The 16,032-nt window shown below is 42.0% G+C and overlaps 1 protein-coding gene across 8 annotated transcripts in view; it reads left to right on the forward strand.

The window, feature by feature from the left end:
* Positions 1-16,032, forward strand: part of LOC137376291 (retinol dehydrogenase 13-like) — a 168,212-nt gene that overhangs the window by 94,658 nt on the left and 57,522 nt on the right. For 3 of the 8 annotated variants that reach the window (XR_010976160.1, XM_068044543.1, XM_068044548.1), the window contains 4 exons: positions 15-133; positions 8,479-8,634; positions 12,351-12,455; positions 14,513-14,725. Coding sequence is in view for 7 of the 8 variants with exons in the window: in XM_068044543.1 (XP_067900644.1) it covers positions 15-133; positions 8,479-8,634; positions 12,351-12,455; positions 14,513-14,725 (593 nt within the window). In the remaining variant the exon portion in view is untranslated. Of the gene's footprint in view, positions 1-14; positions 134-2,641; positions 2,724-8,478; positions 8,635-12,350; positions 12,456-14,512; positions 14,726-16,032 lie in introns of those variants that run through there. The other 5 variants (XM_068044544.1, XM_068044546.1, XM_068044550.1 and 2 more) reach the window with 5 other exon arrangements.

Genomic DNA, 16,032 nt, shown 5'->3' on the forward strand with positions numbered 1-16,032 from the left:
CATTTACTTTTTAGAGATTGTGCAACTGGTGGAACTTGTCCAAGTAAAGCAACTGTCTCAGGAAAGACTATAATCATAACTGGAGCAAACACTGGTATTGGAAAAGAAACTGCTAAAGAACTGGCCAGAAGAGGTAAAGTCGGGGTGGAGAGGGAGGAGGAATCCTTGAATCACTGTCTGTGCCATTGTTCTGAATCACTGTCTGTGCCATTGTTAAGGTGATGGATTAATCCATGATCTATAGTCAAACCTATTTGTGTACAACTTTGATGCATACAATTTTTTTTCAGTCCTGAATCCTCAGTATTAACATTATTATACATAGGAGTTACAAGACTGAAACAGTGCATTTGACCCAATCCATCTGTGTAAGCATTTACCCACTTTGTTCCCATAACCCTTTATCCTAATTTTTTTCACTTCCAGTTGAATGTTGACAGTTTCTGCCTCAACCACTCATCCAGGAAGTGAATTCCACAGCCTCACAACTCTATGTAAAAAAAAAAGGTTCTCCTGCCCTCTGTTCTAAATCTCTTATATGAATTCTTGCATCTATGACCCTCATTCTAAACCCCTCAACTATTGGACACAATCTGCCCCTACCTACAAAAGCAAAATGCTACGGATGCTGGAAATCTGAAATAAAAACAGAAAATGCTGGTTTGGTAGCATCTGTGAAGAGAGAAACAGAGTTAATGTTTCAGGCCAATCACCACTCATCAGAATTGTTCCTACCCTTCTTTCTGTTTCTCTATCTCTGCGTACATAAAAGCAGATGCATACAGGGTTGATTTGAGCAAGTTGAAAGTATCGTGTCAACTACAAACTTAACTAATTATATTAACACATAGGCCCCAATATTTATGGGGAATCGGGGAGGGTGAGGCAGAAAACAGTTGAAGATTGGGGCGGCACAGTGGTGCAGTGGTTAGCATCGCAGCCTCACAGCTCCAGCGACCCGGGTTCAATTCTGGGTACTGCCTGTGTGGAGTTTGCAAGTTCTCCCTGTGTCTGCATGGGTTTCCTCCGGGTGCTCCGGTTTCCTCCCACATACCAAAGACTTGCAGGTTGATAGGTAAATTGGCCATTATAAATTGCCCCTAGTATAGGTAGCTGGTAGGGAAATATAGGGACAGGTGGGGATGTGGTAGGAATATGGGATTAGTATAAATGGGTGGTTGATGGTCGGCACAGACTCGGTGGGCCAAAGGGCCTGTTTCAGTGCTGTAAATCTAAACTAAACCTGGCAAGGCCAGGCATATGGGGGTCCTGTCAATCTTGATGGCGGGACCTCATTGAATCTTGTTGCTCTGCTTTCCATTTGGCAGCTGGGTGAATAGATAGCCTGGCTGGAGGTCAGGAGACAGAACTAGTGGCTGGTGGCCTGAGCTGGCTACGCTTGGGAACGACCCCCAGCAATCTGAAGGGGGAGATGTTGACAATCGGGAGGAGAGGGAATGTCAGCAATCGGGAGAGAGGGGGAGTTGGGCTATTGGGGGCAGTTGAGCTCCAGTCAGCAATCAGGTGGGGGATATGGAAGTTGGCAGTCAGGTGGGCTGTGGGAGGAATCAAGGAGACTGGAGATCGAGGCTGGGAGAGGCTGAAGACTTCCTTAAGGGGTTGGGGGGATGTGCTAGGGGAGCACTCCTGCACCTCCTGGCCCACAAGGGTGCTGAAAGAGCCACTTACCTTGGGGAATCACCAGCTCCTGCCTCTGTTTCACTGCCAAGTTTCCCGCCCTCCCCCCCCCCAGGAAGGCCATGCAGCATGAGTTAGTTTCAAATTGGACTCCCAAATGCACTGTAGTAGCCCAATTTCAAAATGTTAATAAGAGTCCCCCCTCACCATGGCAGGACACTTGGATGGCTCAATACCAGCTACTGTAAAATTGACAATGGGTGCATGCGTTGGGGTTGAATTCCGTGGCTTTTACTTTTTAATTCCGGACCCCAGCCCCTCCCGCCTGTCATAGGTAGTTAATATCAAGGATATAGTTTGCAACTGTCAAAAACTTTGACTTTCATCTTCCAGAGTTGACCAGTTCACTTGATGTGCATTAAGGTTTCGGATCTTAGCTGGAAATAAGAATGCATGGATTGAGTAACTTCTACCTCTAGGGACAGTAACTTTGAATTTTCAAAACATTCTATTAAAGTTAATGTACTTAAGAAGATAATCCCTTTTGGGAAGAATTAGATAAATTAATGCTTTACAAGGAATAACAGAAAAAATAATAATTGGAAGATACAAGAAAATTCTAGGCTGCAAAGCTTCACAGTCAAAATACCATTACCAAATTCAAAGTTACTGTCCCTAGAGGTAGAAGTTACTCAATCCATGCATTCTTATTTCCAGCTAAGATCCGAAACCTTAATGCACATCAAGTGAACTGGACAACTCTGGAAGATGAAAGTCAAAGTTTTTGACAATCATGTAACTGGTAACAGTCATTATTGCAGTTAATTCCAAAGGATCTGATTAAGTAAAAAAAAAAGTTATAGGCCCACTCCCATCTGATCTTACATTGTGCTGTAATCTTTTTTAATTTAACAAATGGGTTTTTAAAAATTCTTACATAGGATGTGGACGTTTCTGGCAAGGCAGCATTTGTTGCCCATTCCTAATTGCCCTTGACAACTGACTGGCTTGCTAGGCCATTTCAGAGGGAAGTTAAGAGTCAACCACATTACTGTGGGTCTGGAGTCACATGTAAGCCAGACCAGGTAAGGATGGCAGATTTCCTTCCCTAAAGGACATTACGATAATCAGTGATAGTTTCATGGCACCATTACAGAGACTAGCTTTCAATTCAAGATTTTTAAAAATTAATTAACTGAATTTAAATTCCACCAGCTACCGTGGTGACATTTGAATGTGTCCCAGGGCATTAGCCCGGGCCTCTGAATTGCCAGTCCAGTTTCATTACCACGATGCCACAACCAACCCTAAAAGTAGTTAACGTGACATTTTGATTGATATCTATTAACAATAAGATGTCAAAACCAAAAGTGAACAGAGGCAACTTGATAGTGCTGTAGTTTGACCTGTTAGAAGTTTATTGTGTCATTGAGTGGTAGGATGCAAATTACCCATATTATTTCTAAACTAGTAAATTCCTTTTATCATCTGAGGTGGTAACAAACAACAGGAGTAAGGTGAGAAAAAACTTGGATGGTGAGTCAGCAGACATTGCTCTTGCATACCTTTAGTGACCAGCTCAAAGACCTTTGGCTACCCTAAGGAGTCAAGAAATGCTGCAGGGCTGACCTATAAAGAACCAGGAGAAAAATAATTTGCCAAATAGAAGTGAAAGCATTTAAAATGGCAGTTTTGGGACACTGTTGTGGTGCACAATACTCAACACAATCAACTAATAATAAATAGGTTCAGTTTCTCATTCTGCTCAGGTCTTGATATAAGCTGCACCAATTGAGGAGATCCCCCAATTCATTTAGAACTGCACTTTAAAAATCCCAACTGTCTAGCCTTTGGCCCTCCATTCACCACAACCTTTCTGCAGCTATTGATTTGCACAGCCACATCCTCACCTGTACCTTTGATGCCCTAGGCCCCAATAAAGCCATTACCCCAGTACAGGCCACATCTCCGCTCCCTTAAGTCCAAGGGATGCAGACTTCAAAGGATATGGCAGACAACTGGTTTATCCATTCACTGTCTGGATCACCCTGGAATGCAAAGATAACACTTGGCTTCTTTTTTTTACTGCAAACCATCTTCCTTAACCCCACTCCCAATTGCCTCCCACCCTCATCTCCAACAATAATTGCGAGGATCCATGGACCTCTTTTTGTCACTAAGATCGAGACCATCCAATCAGCTGCCTCTGCTGTGTCCCTCCTTTCTACAAGCCCACCGGGCCAAAATTCCTCTAAAGCTCCTTTATCCTCCCCCCTCCCCCCCCCCCCCCAGCCCTAGCTCTGAACTCACATCTTTCTCTAGTTTCTCTCCTATCTCCCCTCATGTCCTCTCCAAGCTCATCTTGTCCATGAGACCCACTTCCTGCTCCCTCGGCCCTATTCCCACTGAAATGCTGACCACCCAACTATGCCTCCTGGTCCCTATGTTAGCTGATATTGTTAATGGTTTTCTCTTCAGGCGTCGTTCCTCGCTCCTTTAAATCTTCCATGATCACCCCTCCTTTAAAAAAAAAGCCCCCAGTTATCCTTGCAAATACCACCCCATCATCAACCTCCCTTTTATCTCAAACTCCTTGAACATGATATCGCCTTCCAAATCCATATCCATCTTTCCTGGAACTCCATGTTTGAAGCCCTGCATTCAGGTTTCCACCCCTGCCTGAATACCGAAGCATTTCTTATCAAAGTCACAGATGACATCCTATGTGACTGTGACAAAAGTAAACTATCCCTCCTTGTCCTTCTCGACCGGTCTGGTTGACCACACCATCCTCCATAGCTCCTGTATGCTGTTTTCCAATTGGGTGGTATTGCTCTCACCTGGTTCCATTCTTATCTGTCTAATCATAGGAAGAGTATCACTTGCAATGGCTTTGCTTCCTGTTCCCGCACCGTTACCTCTGGTATTTCCCCAAGGTTCTATCCTTGGTCCCCTCCTATTTCTTATCTATATGCTGCCCCTCAGTGATATCTGAAACACAGCATTAGTTTTCACATGAATGCAGACCACACCCAGCTTTATCTTACCAGCATCTCCCTTGACTCTTCCTTTTTGCTAAATTATCAGATTGCTTGTCCAGCATCCAGAATTGTGTGAGTAGAAAGTTCCTCCAATTAAATATTGGGAAAACTAAAGCCATTGTCTTTGGTCCACGCTCCAAATTCTGTTCCCTAGCTACAGAACTTGGTACAGAGGGATCTGGGTGTCAGAGAGAGAGAGAGTCGTACAGCATAGAAACAGGCCCTTCGGCCCACCGCGTCCATGCCGACCATAATACCTATCTATACTAATCCCACCTGCCTGCATTAATTCCATATCCCTCTATGCCTTGCTCATTCAAGTACCTGTCCAGATGCCTCTTAAATGTCACTACTGTTCATGCCTCCACCACCTCCTCAGGCAGCTCATTCCAGATACCCACTATTCTTTGTGTGAAAAATTTACCTCTTTGATCCCCTTTAAACCTCCTCCCTCTCACCTTAAATCTATGCCCTCTAGTTTTAGTCACCCCTACCATGGGAAACAGACTCTGTCCTGGTACATGAATCTCAAGAGTTAGTATGCAGGTATAGTAAGTGATTAGGAAGGCAAATGGAATGTTGGCATTTTCTTTTTATTCATTCATGGGATGTGGGCGTCGCTGGCCAGGCCAGCATTTATTTCCCATCCCTAATTGCCCTTGAGAAGGTGGTGGTGAGCTGCCTTCTTGAACCGCTGAAGTCCATGTGGGGTAGGTACACCCACAGTGCTGTTAGGAAGGGAGTTCCAGGATTTTGGCCCAGCGACAGTGAAGGAATGGCGATATAGTTCCAAGTCAGGATGGTGTGTGTGACTTGGAGGAGAACTTGAAGGTGGCGGTGTTCCCATGCATTTGCTGCCCGTGTCCTTCTAGTTGGTAGAGGTCGCGGGTTTGGATGGTGCTGTCTAAGGAGCCTTGGTGCGTTGCTGCAGTGCATCTTGTAGATGGTACACACTGCTGCCACTGTGCGTCGGTCGTGGAGGGAGTGAATGTTTGTAGATGGGGTGCCAATCAAGCGGGCTGCTTTGTCCTGGATGGTGTCGAGCTTCTTGAGTGTTGTTGGAGCTGCACCCATCCAGGCAAGTGGAGAGTATTCTATCACACTCCTGACTTGTGCCTTGTAGATGGTGGACAGGCTTTGGGGAGTCAGGAGGTGAGTTAATCGCCGCAGGATCCCCAGCCTCTGACCTGCTCCTGATAAGGTGGTTAGGAAGGCATATGGGATACTTGCCTTTATTAGCCGAGGCACAGAATATAAGAGAAGGGAGGTTATGATGGAGCTGTATAAAACGCTAGTTAGGCCACAGCTCGAGTACTGTGTACAGTTCTGGTCGCCACACTACAGAAAGGACGTGACTGCACTGGAGAGAATGCAGAGGAGATTCACCAGGATGTTGCCTGGGCTGGAGCATTTCAGCTATGAAGTGAGACCAGATAGGCTAGCGTTGTTTTCCTTAGAGCAGTGAAGGCAGAGGGGAAACCTGATAGAGGTATACAAAATTATGGGGAATCAAGTATAAAAGTAGGGATGTTATACTGCAGCTGTACAGGACCTTGGTGCGACCACATCCGGAGAACTGCAGTTTCCGTCTCCTTATTTGAAAAAGGATATAATTGCGTTGGAAGCAGTTCAGAGAAGGGTCACTTGACTTATACCAGGGATGAAGGGCTTATCTTATGAAGAAAGGTTAAACAGGTTGGGCCTAGACCTGTTGGAGTTTAGAAGAATGAGAGGTGATCTTATTGAAACTTATAAGATTCTGAGGGGACCTGATAAGAGTGGATGTTTCCCATTGTGGGGGAGACTAGAACTAGGGGACACAATTTAAGAATAAGAGGTCTCCCTTTAAAACAGAGATGAGAATTTTTCTCTCTCAGAGGGTCGTTAGTCTGCGGAATTCTCTTCCCCAGAAAGCAGTGGAGGCTGGGTCATTGAATTTATTCAAGGCTGATTTAGATAGATTTTTGATAGACAAGGCAGTCAAGGGTTATGGGGACAGATAGGAATGTGGATTTGAGACCACAACCAAATCAACCATGATCTTATTGAATGGTACAGCAGGCCCGAAGGGCTGAATGTCCTACTCCTGCTCCTAAGTCTTATGTTCCTATGCCCCCATCTTTCTCCCAGACTGTTTGTAACCTTGGTGTTATATCTGACGCCAAGATGAGCTTCCGACCACATATCCATGCTATCACTAAGACCGCCTATTTCCACCTCTGTAACATCACCTGACTTAGCCCCTACCTCAGCTCACCTTCATTCAATCCTTTGCTACCTCTAGACTTGACTATTCCAAGGCACTTGTGGCTGGTCTCCCACCTTCTACTCTCTGTAAACTTGAGGTCATTCAAAACTCTTCTGCCTGTGCCCTTACTCACACCAAGTCCCGTTCATCCCAGTCAAGGAACGTCTTGATTTTAAAATTCTCATCCTTGTTTTCAAACCCCTCCTTATCTCTATAATCTCATTCAGCCCCACAACCCTCCAAAATATTTGCGTTCATTTAATTCTGGCCCCTTCTGCATCCTAGATTATAACTGCTCCACCACTGGTAGCCACACCTTTTGGCTTCTTAGGCCCCCAAGTTCTGGAATTTCACTCCCTTCACCTCTCCTGCTCTCTACCTCGCTTTCCTTCTTTACAACATTTCTTAAAACTTACCTCTTTGAGCAAGCTTTTGGGCATCTAAGCTAATATCTTTTGTTGCTTGGTGTCATATTTTGTTTTATAATGCTCTTGTGATGTGCCTTAGGTCGTTTTATAACATTAAAGGCACTTTATAAATATAAATTGGTGTTGTACTAGATTGAGGCTACGCTGATCTTCTGAATGGGGAATATGATGTCCAGGTTGGTTGCTGCCTTGCATCACCTAGTGGCAGATGAAATGGTAGCAGTCTGGAAACAGAACATCTGCACTATTTGGAATGGAATCAGGACTCCAGGCTGCTTTGAAGTTATATGAAATAATTTTTGCTGAATACTTGCATAATCTCACCTGATGACCTTGTGAGTACTGGTGTTGCCCAGTCTAGCACTAAGCCATAAAGATCAGAAGGTCCAAGATCTGTGCTAAGTTAGCTTATCTTAACCATGGAAAAATCAGCCATGGTGGCCTTGAGTTTCACTCGTGTTTGTAATATAGTGACCCCTAAACCATCCACTTCCTGCATTACTGGTGTACTGTGATTGCAGTATGTACCATCTACAGGACGCGCTGCAACAACTTGTTATTGCTTCTTTGACAACATCTCCCAAACCCACAACCTCCACCGTCCAGAAAGACAAGGGACGCAGGTGCATGAGAACATCAACTCCAAGTTCCCCTCTGTCACACACCATCCTGATTTGGACATATATCACTGTTTCTTCATTGTTGCTGGGTCAAAATCCATACTTAACAGCATTGTGGGGAGTACCTTCATCACACAGATGGCAACACTTCAAGAAGAAGGTCCACCATCATCTTATTAGGGAAACTAGTGATGGGCAATAAATGGCTGCCTTGCCAGCAATGCACATCCCCAGAATAATGTTTTTAAATCCTGTTGAAAAGTACACATGTGGATGTCAGGTGAGAAAATGATTGAACTTGGCATTGTTACTATCAATCGAATATCCTGCCAACATTCTCAGTCTCTTCTCATACATGAAGAATGGGTGCTCAAGTGAAGTACTGTGGGCTGTTGGGATCTGTGAATTTTTTTCCCAATAGGAATTGTCACTTCTAGGAGAATAGAAGTGGTAAAAAGCAAGAGCTGGAAAACTGTATTAAAAATCCTTTTCTCTCTGTGTAGGTGGCAGAATTATAATGGCATGTCGTGATATGGAGAAATGTGAAGCAGCAGCTCGAGAAATCCGAGGTGAAACCCTGAGTCATAATGTATATGCCAGGCATCTTAACCTTGCATCACTTAAATCAGTTAGAGAGTTTGCCAAAAAAGTAACTGAAGGTAAAACATTGATTACTTCCATCAACCATTTGTGACTAGTTTATACTGAAAGACTACTGGTCACTTATTTTCTAACCAGGTTGATTTAATTTGGTATTTTAGTGGAAAAATGTTTGCCTTTTATCAATTAAACAAAATTGCATAATAACTGATGTAAAATTAAAATTGAGAAAATAGTTTGTGTAATTCCTGAAAGAAACTGTTCGGGAACCATACAATCCTACAGCTGTTACAAATGTTTTATTTTTGTACTAAAATCTTGGATTTCTGTGTGTTTAAAAAAAAAACTGGAAAAAAGGATTTTCAGTCGACTTGGACATCGACAAATAGCTGGAATTTCTGCAATGTTTTGAAGGGAAGTTCATAACAAAAGTTGAATTTTATGGGTTCTTTGAAAGGCAGTTGAACTTGTACAAGGGCAGGAAAGCAGGCAATTTCAAGGAAACTACAGGGGTTTGGCCTTCCTCAGAGCAGTTTCTTTTGAATGACAAGAGACACTGTGTCTGGACATGTGACCATGTTCAGGAAGGTTTTTTTCACTTTGGACCCTTTAAAAAGCCAGTGAGTTGGACAAAGAACAGGCATTTGAAATCTCTGCTTTGACCTGCCTGGAGCAAGAGAGAAAAACCCAGAGAAGTGTTGCTTCTCTCTGTAAAGGGGACATGCATTTCTTGAAAAGGAATCCTGCATTTGAAAGGTGGCAGATTCCTGTTGCCTCCTTCTTAGAAATGCTGAAATCTGAAGAATTCTTCTACTGCTAGACTGCTGCTGATATAAGCAGAGCTGTTGCTACAGCGCAGATGGTAGACCTATGTGATGCCTGCTGTAGTTAAATTACCGTGAATGCCAACTGTTTTTTTAATGTATTGGTGTGCATGAAAATTAAGGAGCTTTTCATATAGATTTATCTCGTTAGTAGTTAAGACCTATTATTTCTTTTCTAATAAACAGTTAATGTTGTTGTTGTTGTTCAAAGAAACTTGTTTTGGTGTGCTTTATTTTGGGGAACAAATAGAGTGTCTAATTTGGCTATTCTTTGGTAGGTGGAAAAACTTTCTTGATATGCTGTGACCTGTGGAGTAGTGGGACTGAATTAACAGTGCATTACTCCTGCCTTATTACTCCTGCCTTGGTTGTAACACAGCACAAAAGGAAGCTATTTGGCCCATCGTACTTGTACTGGTTCTTTGAAAGAGCTGTCCAAATAGTCCCACTTCCCTGCTGTTTCCCCATAACCCTGCAATTTTCTCCCCATCGAGTATTTATCTAATTCCCATTTGAAAGTTACTATTAAGCCTGTTTCTACCACCCATTTCAGATCATAATTGTGGCTTTTTTTGCCAATTACCTCAAATCGGTGCCCTCTGATTACTGATTTTTCTGTTCCTTATAATTTTGAATGTCACTGTTAAATCTCCCCTTAACCTTCTCTGCTTTAAGGAGAAAAATCCCAGCTTCTCTAGTCTCACCATGTAATTGAAGTCCCTCATCCCTGGTGTCATTCTAGTAAATCTCCTCTCAATCCTCTCCAAGGCCTTGACACCCTTCCTAAAGTGTGATGCCCAGAATTGAACCAATGATTTATAAAGGTTTAAGATAACTCCCTTGTTTTTGTACTCAATGGATTTGATAATAACTCGGAGCAAGCAGAGACCAGGAGAGGGACAATTTGCAGAAGGGAATCCATAAGTAAGGATTTAATGGCAGGAACTGTTCTAAATTATCTCAAAAAACTTCTCACCTGACCGCTAACCAGATTCACAGGCTGGCTGTCTGTTGGGCTGGAAGGCAGTTGTGGAGTGAATGACAGGTAAGTCAGACATGGGTAGGGAGGGGGGAATGGAGCAGTAGTCCTAATACTGCCCCCTGGGGGCACCACTGTATATTTCCCTCCAGTCTGAAAAACAATCGTTCACTGCTACACTCTGCTTTCTGTCTCTTAGTCAATTTTTTTTATCCTCACAACAACTGCCCCTCTAATTCCAAGGGCTTCAGTTTTGCTAACATGTCTATTATGTGGTACTTTATCAAATGCCTTTTGAAAGTTCATGTGCACATCAACCATACCACCCTCATCAATGGTCTCTGTTACTTTATAAAAGAACTTAATCAAGTTCGTCAGACACAATTTTCCTTTAATAAATCCATGCTGGCTGTCATTGATCCATGTTTTTTAAAGTGACTATTAATTTTATCCACGGTTATTGTCTATAAAAGTTTCCCCACCACCGACATTAGGCTGACTGGCCTATTGTTACCTGGTTTATCCCTCTCCCTTTTTTGAATAGGAATGCAACATTTCAACCTTCCAGTCCTCTGGTACTGTTCCCATATATAAGAAGGATTGGAAAATTATGGCCAGAGGCTCCCCTATCTCCACCCTTTCCTCAGCAACCGTGTCTGATCTGGACCAGGTGACTTTTCAACTTTGAGAGTTGCTAATCTTTCAAGTACCTCCTCTTTATTTTATCCTGTCCAATTTGTCTACTGTCTCCTTCTTTGCTGTAACATTGGCAGCATACTCTTTTGTGAACACAGATGCAAAATATTCAATACCTACTCTGTTACATGCTAATCTATTCTCATACACTCTCTTTGACCCTCTTATTTCCTTTTTCAGTTCTCTGAATTTTCCTGCATTCAGTTTGGTTCTGTATTGCATTATGAACCTGGCATTTATTATAAACCTCCTTTTTCTGATTCATTTTAATCTCTATGCCTGTAGTCATCCTAGCTTTGAATGCTCTTCCTTTTCTCCACTAGGGAGCATGTCTAGTCTGCACACAAACTATATCCTCTCTTTGAAGGCCTCCCATTGCTCATTTACTGTTTTACCTGCAAATCATTCATTCCAATCTAGGGCCAAATCCCTTTTCAACATACTGAAATTAGCCCTCCTCCAGTTGAGAATTTTTATGCTTGATCCTTGTTTTTTTGATAACTTCAAACCTATTGATATTGTGTTGTCTAAAATATGCTAATATACAGAAATATTTACCTGATCTTTAGTAAAACATATTAGCTTCAATGTCTAACTTTTTTTTTAAAGAAATATATCCAGAACAAAACTTTTAAACAGTCCCATTGTGGATCCCAATAAAATAGCTCCTTAGCTGATAAACAGAAAATGAAAGGACTGATGGGAAAACTTAGCAAATCAGAGGTTATATTGAGTTGCTAGTTTTTTAAATATTTGTCAAGGGATGTGGATGTCGCTGGCCAGGCCAGCATTTATTGCCCACCCCTAATTGCCCTTGAGGAGGTGGTGATGAGCAACCTTCTTGAACTGCTGCAGTCCATCTGGAGTAGGTACATCCACAGTGCTGTAAGGAAGGGAGTTCCAGTATTTTTGACCCAGCGACAGTGAAGGAACGGTGATATAGTTCCAAGTCAGGATGGTGTGTAGCTTGGAGGGGAACTTGCAGGTGATGGTGTTCCCATGCATCTGCTGCTCTTGTCCTTCTAGTTGGTAGAGGTCACGGGTTTTGAAGGTGCTGTCTGAGGAGCCTTGGTGTGTTGCTGCAGTGCATCTTATAGATGGTATACACTGCTGCCACTGTGCGTCAGAGATGGAGTGAATGTTTGTGGATGGGTTGCAAATCAAGTGGGCTGCTTCATCCTGGATATCACATGAGCATCAATGAAAATTACTGCCACGTATAATTATTGTAAGTTTGCCTGAAATTCCAAACTCAATTATATTTTTCTTTCCTTAGAGGAAGAAAATATAAATGTGTTAATTAACAATGCTGCTATTATGAGATGTCCTCACTGGAAAACAGAAGATGGATTTGAAATGCAATTGGGTGTAAATCACCTTGGTAAGTTCTGTAGACTTTTTTCAGCTTTACATGTGTTGGTGAATTTGCTTTCAGTTTATTCCATGTGAAATTATCTGACAGTAGGAAAAAATTTACATTGGGGATAATTTTAATGTAACCTGCCTAGCAGGCAACCGATAGAATCAAATCGACTATGTGTTTTTCATCCCACCTGATTTAATATTCCATTATTGTTGGGTTAAAATTACTCCCCTTTTTTCTTATTACTTGTGTGTTTTTTTCTCCCCATCTCCTCTCTGGTGTCCCTGCGGTGTTCACCAGCTGAGAAGACAGACTTGCTTTCAGTCCTGTGCTGCTGCTGTTCTGTAATGAACCAGCAGGAGATGCACAAGAGTTAGCTCAGGTACTAATCTTTTTGCTCCCTCTGATGGAAGAGCATTCAGGTTTCACTTTGTTACTGTGCTTGATGGCACACCTAATATTGGAAGCTCACTCTGTGAAGAACTGTTGACCTATGGTTGGCCAGAATTCCACATCTCTATTTGTGTATATGAGAAATTCTTACTCTTAAAATAAACTTGATCCTTAGTCAAAGATAAAGACTTGGTAAGTTTAATTATGAAATAATGCTGTTGCATGAAAACATTGAAACCAACTAGTAATCAAGTAAATATAATGTGTGTTTGTTCTGGGAAAGCAATGGTGAAATGCTGAATGAAAGATAATTCTAGGATAGCAAGTTGTTTCATGTTCAGGCTCAGTGAAACTGACCAAAAGTTGTAAGCATTGTCTATTGACAAAATACATACCACGTGCAAATAAATTATCTACCAAATACAAATTGTTGATAGATTCTGTGTATGGCAATGCCAAGTGCAGACACAGTGTTTGAAGATTATCTTCACCCGCAGTACTAAGTTTGAAAGGGTATAAAAAATGTCAATGTGAAGTACATTTATTTTCCAGTTGAGTTGTAGAACACTTGCAAACAGTGCAGGTACCTTGTCCAAGTGAACGTTGTTCTTGTGTGAGCCTAGGCATGACTGTCAGAAGGCTATTCAGCAATGTCTATCCCTGACAGCCAAACCCAATCCTGCCCTCACCAAATGCTTGTATACAATTGCTTCTCAGTAAAGGTCACCAGATTAGAAATGACAACCCTGGTTCCGTATGTGTGTTTTTCACCTTCTCTAACCCAATGACTGTGGTGTGAATTGTCACACCGATAATGCTGCCCTGGCTGAGAGTAGATAACATAGTCTAGGGATTGAACTTGGGGCTTTCTGTCCTATAAGGCTTAATGCTAGACCACATGGTGCCTATTGCCATACCACGAAGCCATCAAGAAGTTCCCCCACCCCTCCCCACCCAAAAGTCTTATCCACACATTTATCGTGTGGGGCTGTGTTGTACCATTGCTGGGGATACATCTTCTCATTAGTAGCTCTGAGATCGCTGTCAACTAACATGCTGTATGGGTCTTCTGGCATCTTAAGCATCAGACTGAAGAGGCATGAGAGTTGAATTGGGGAATTTTCAAAAAGCATTTTTTAGCTGAAGACCTGTCACTTACCTGCTTTGAGGCTTCTTCTAATGCTGCTTTTTAATTGGGTGCTGGAGGATATGTATTTGCATTTTCAGGTCGTTGATATTTTCTAATTTGGTCAAGAAATAATACCCTTATCTTCAAGATGTTTCCTTCAGCAGACGTTGCGACCTTGTCCTAGCCAAATGTTATAGAATACACTTGCTTAAATGTTTCCAAAATTGTGCAATTGTAACAGGGCACAGAATGAATCAGCAGCTAATACCGTTACTACCAAAATCAAAGAAACTGTTGTAGTTTTGATCTTTTCAAAATCAGGGCCTATGCCTACAAACTAACAGCATGTCTAAAAATCCAGAAGGGAAAAACAGATAGATAGTAACAATGAAATGAACCAGATGCTGGAGGTGGTAGGAAACTGTTTGTTTATGTGCATTTTTCTTTAAAAAGGCACAGGTACAAGTAGTAAACCCTTTCAGCAGATTCATGTTTTTCAGTTATTAAAGCATTGTTCATAAAGCTTAGTAATGTTAGATTTCTTTTAATGTAGGTCATTTTTTGTTGACAAACCTGTTGCTTGAGAAGTTAAAGAACTCTGGAAATGGTCGCGTCATAAACGTATCCTCACTAGCTCACAAAGTGGGGCAAATTGATTTCAACGATCTCAACTGGGAAAAGAAAAAATATGACACGAAGGCAGCATACTGTCAAAGTAAACTTGCAAACATATTGTTTACAAAGGAGTTGGCTAAACGACTTCATGGTAAGTTGAGTTGAGTTGATCGTGCTATTAAATGGCTACTAAAATGTATGACATACCACTGTGTAATACCCTTTCTTCGAATGGCTTATTGGAGATACATTCTTACCAAATCGAGACATTGGCCTTGGAATAACAAGTAGTTTTATTTACCTAAGATAGCTAAATTAATATTACAACACAGTGGCATTATATTTCTCTACACTCCTTGAATACCTAAAAATAATAGAGATGTAATCTCAATCTAGTCACCCTGGCTGCTACAACAACAACTTATATTTATATAGTGCCTTTAACGTAATAAAACGTCCTAATGGTTCTTCACAGATGTGTTTTAAAACAAAATTTGATAGCGAGCCATGTAAGGAGCTATTAGGGCAGGTGAGCAGACGTTTGGTCAAAGAGATAGGTTTTAAGAAATGCCTTAAAGGAGTAAAGAGAGGTACAGAGGAGGAGAGGTTTAGGGAGGGAATTCAAGAGTTGAGGGCCTAGGCAGCTGAAGGCATGGCCACCAATGGTGGGACGATTAAAATCAGGAATACTGAAGAGAGACCAGAGCAAGAGGAGTGCAGATATCTCTGAGGGTTTATGGGGCTGGAGGACATTACAGCGATAGGGAGGGATAAGGCCATGGAGAGATTTGAAAACAAGGATGAGTCTAGGCATTGTTTAACCTGGAGGTTAGGCTGGTGCAGTAACTCAGCCTTGCAGCTGTTAGCTGTGAAATCCAAACTGGAACTGGATGTTCCCTGCCAATATCGATCCATAAGATGAAGTCTCTGACAAACAAATTGCCCTTCATAGAGGACTTTAGTCAATCAATGGCTGTATTCTTTTCTCAAAAAGTCTCCAACAGCTCTCAATCAAAGTAACAGCCTGAGCCAGTACCTATCCTTTGATCTGTGACCAGGTGGTATGTGAACACCCCTGCAGATAGCCTATCACAAAGGCAGCAGACAATTACGCCTCTTCTAAGTTCATTTCAAATGATACCTTGCACTACCACTGTGCTCATACTTATCAATTCACATTTGTAAAGAACACCGTTGCCAGCTTGTCTAAACTAAACTGATGTATCCTCCTTTGAGGATTAAACTATGTAATCAATCCTATTTTAACACAAAATTATCCAGGTTAAAATTTCAGCTGGCCACCATTGGATAATACAATAAGTGGAGCAAATAAATGATTGAATATTGCTTAGCCTGATGCTGTTCTCACCCACACACACACACACTTTACAGCTGGGGTTACTGGGTAATGATGAGAATCAGACCACTACTTGGCTTTAATTTTGTTTCTCCCATTCT

The sequence above is a fragment of the Heterodontus francisci genome, chromosome 13 (genome assembly GCF_036365525.1).
Source record: "Heterodontus francisci isolate sHetFra1 chromosome 13, sHetFra1.hap1, whole genome shotgun sequence".
Lineage (NCBI taxonomy): Eukaryota > Metazoa > Chordata > Chondrichthyes > Heterodontiformes > Heterodontidae > Heterodontus > Heterodontus francisci.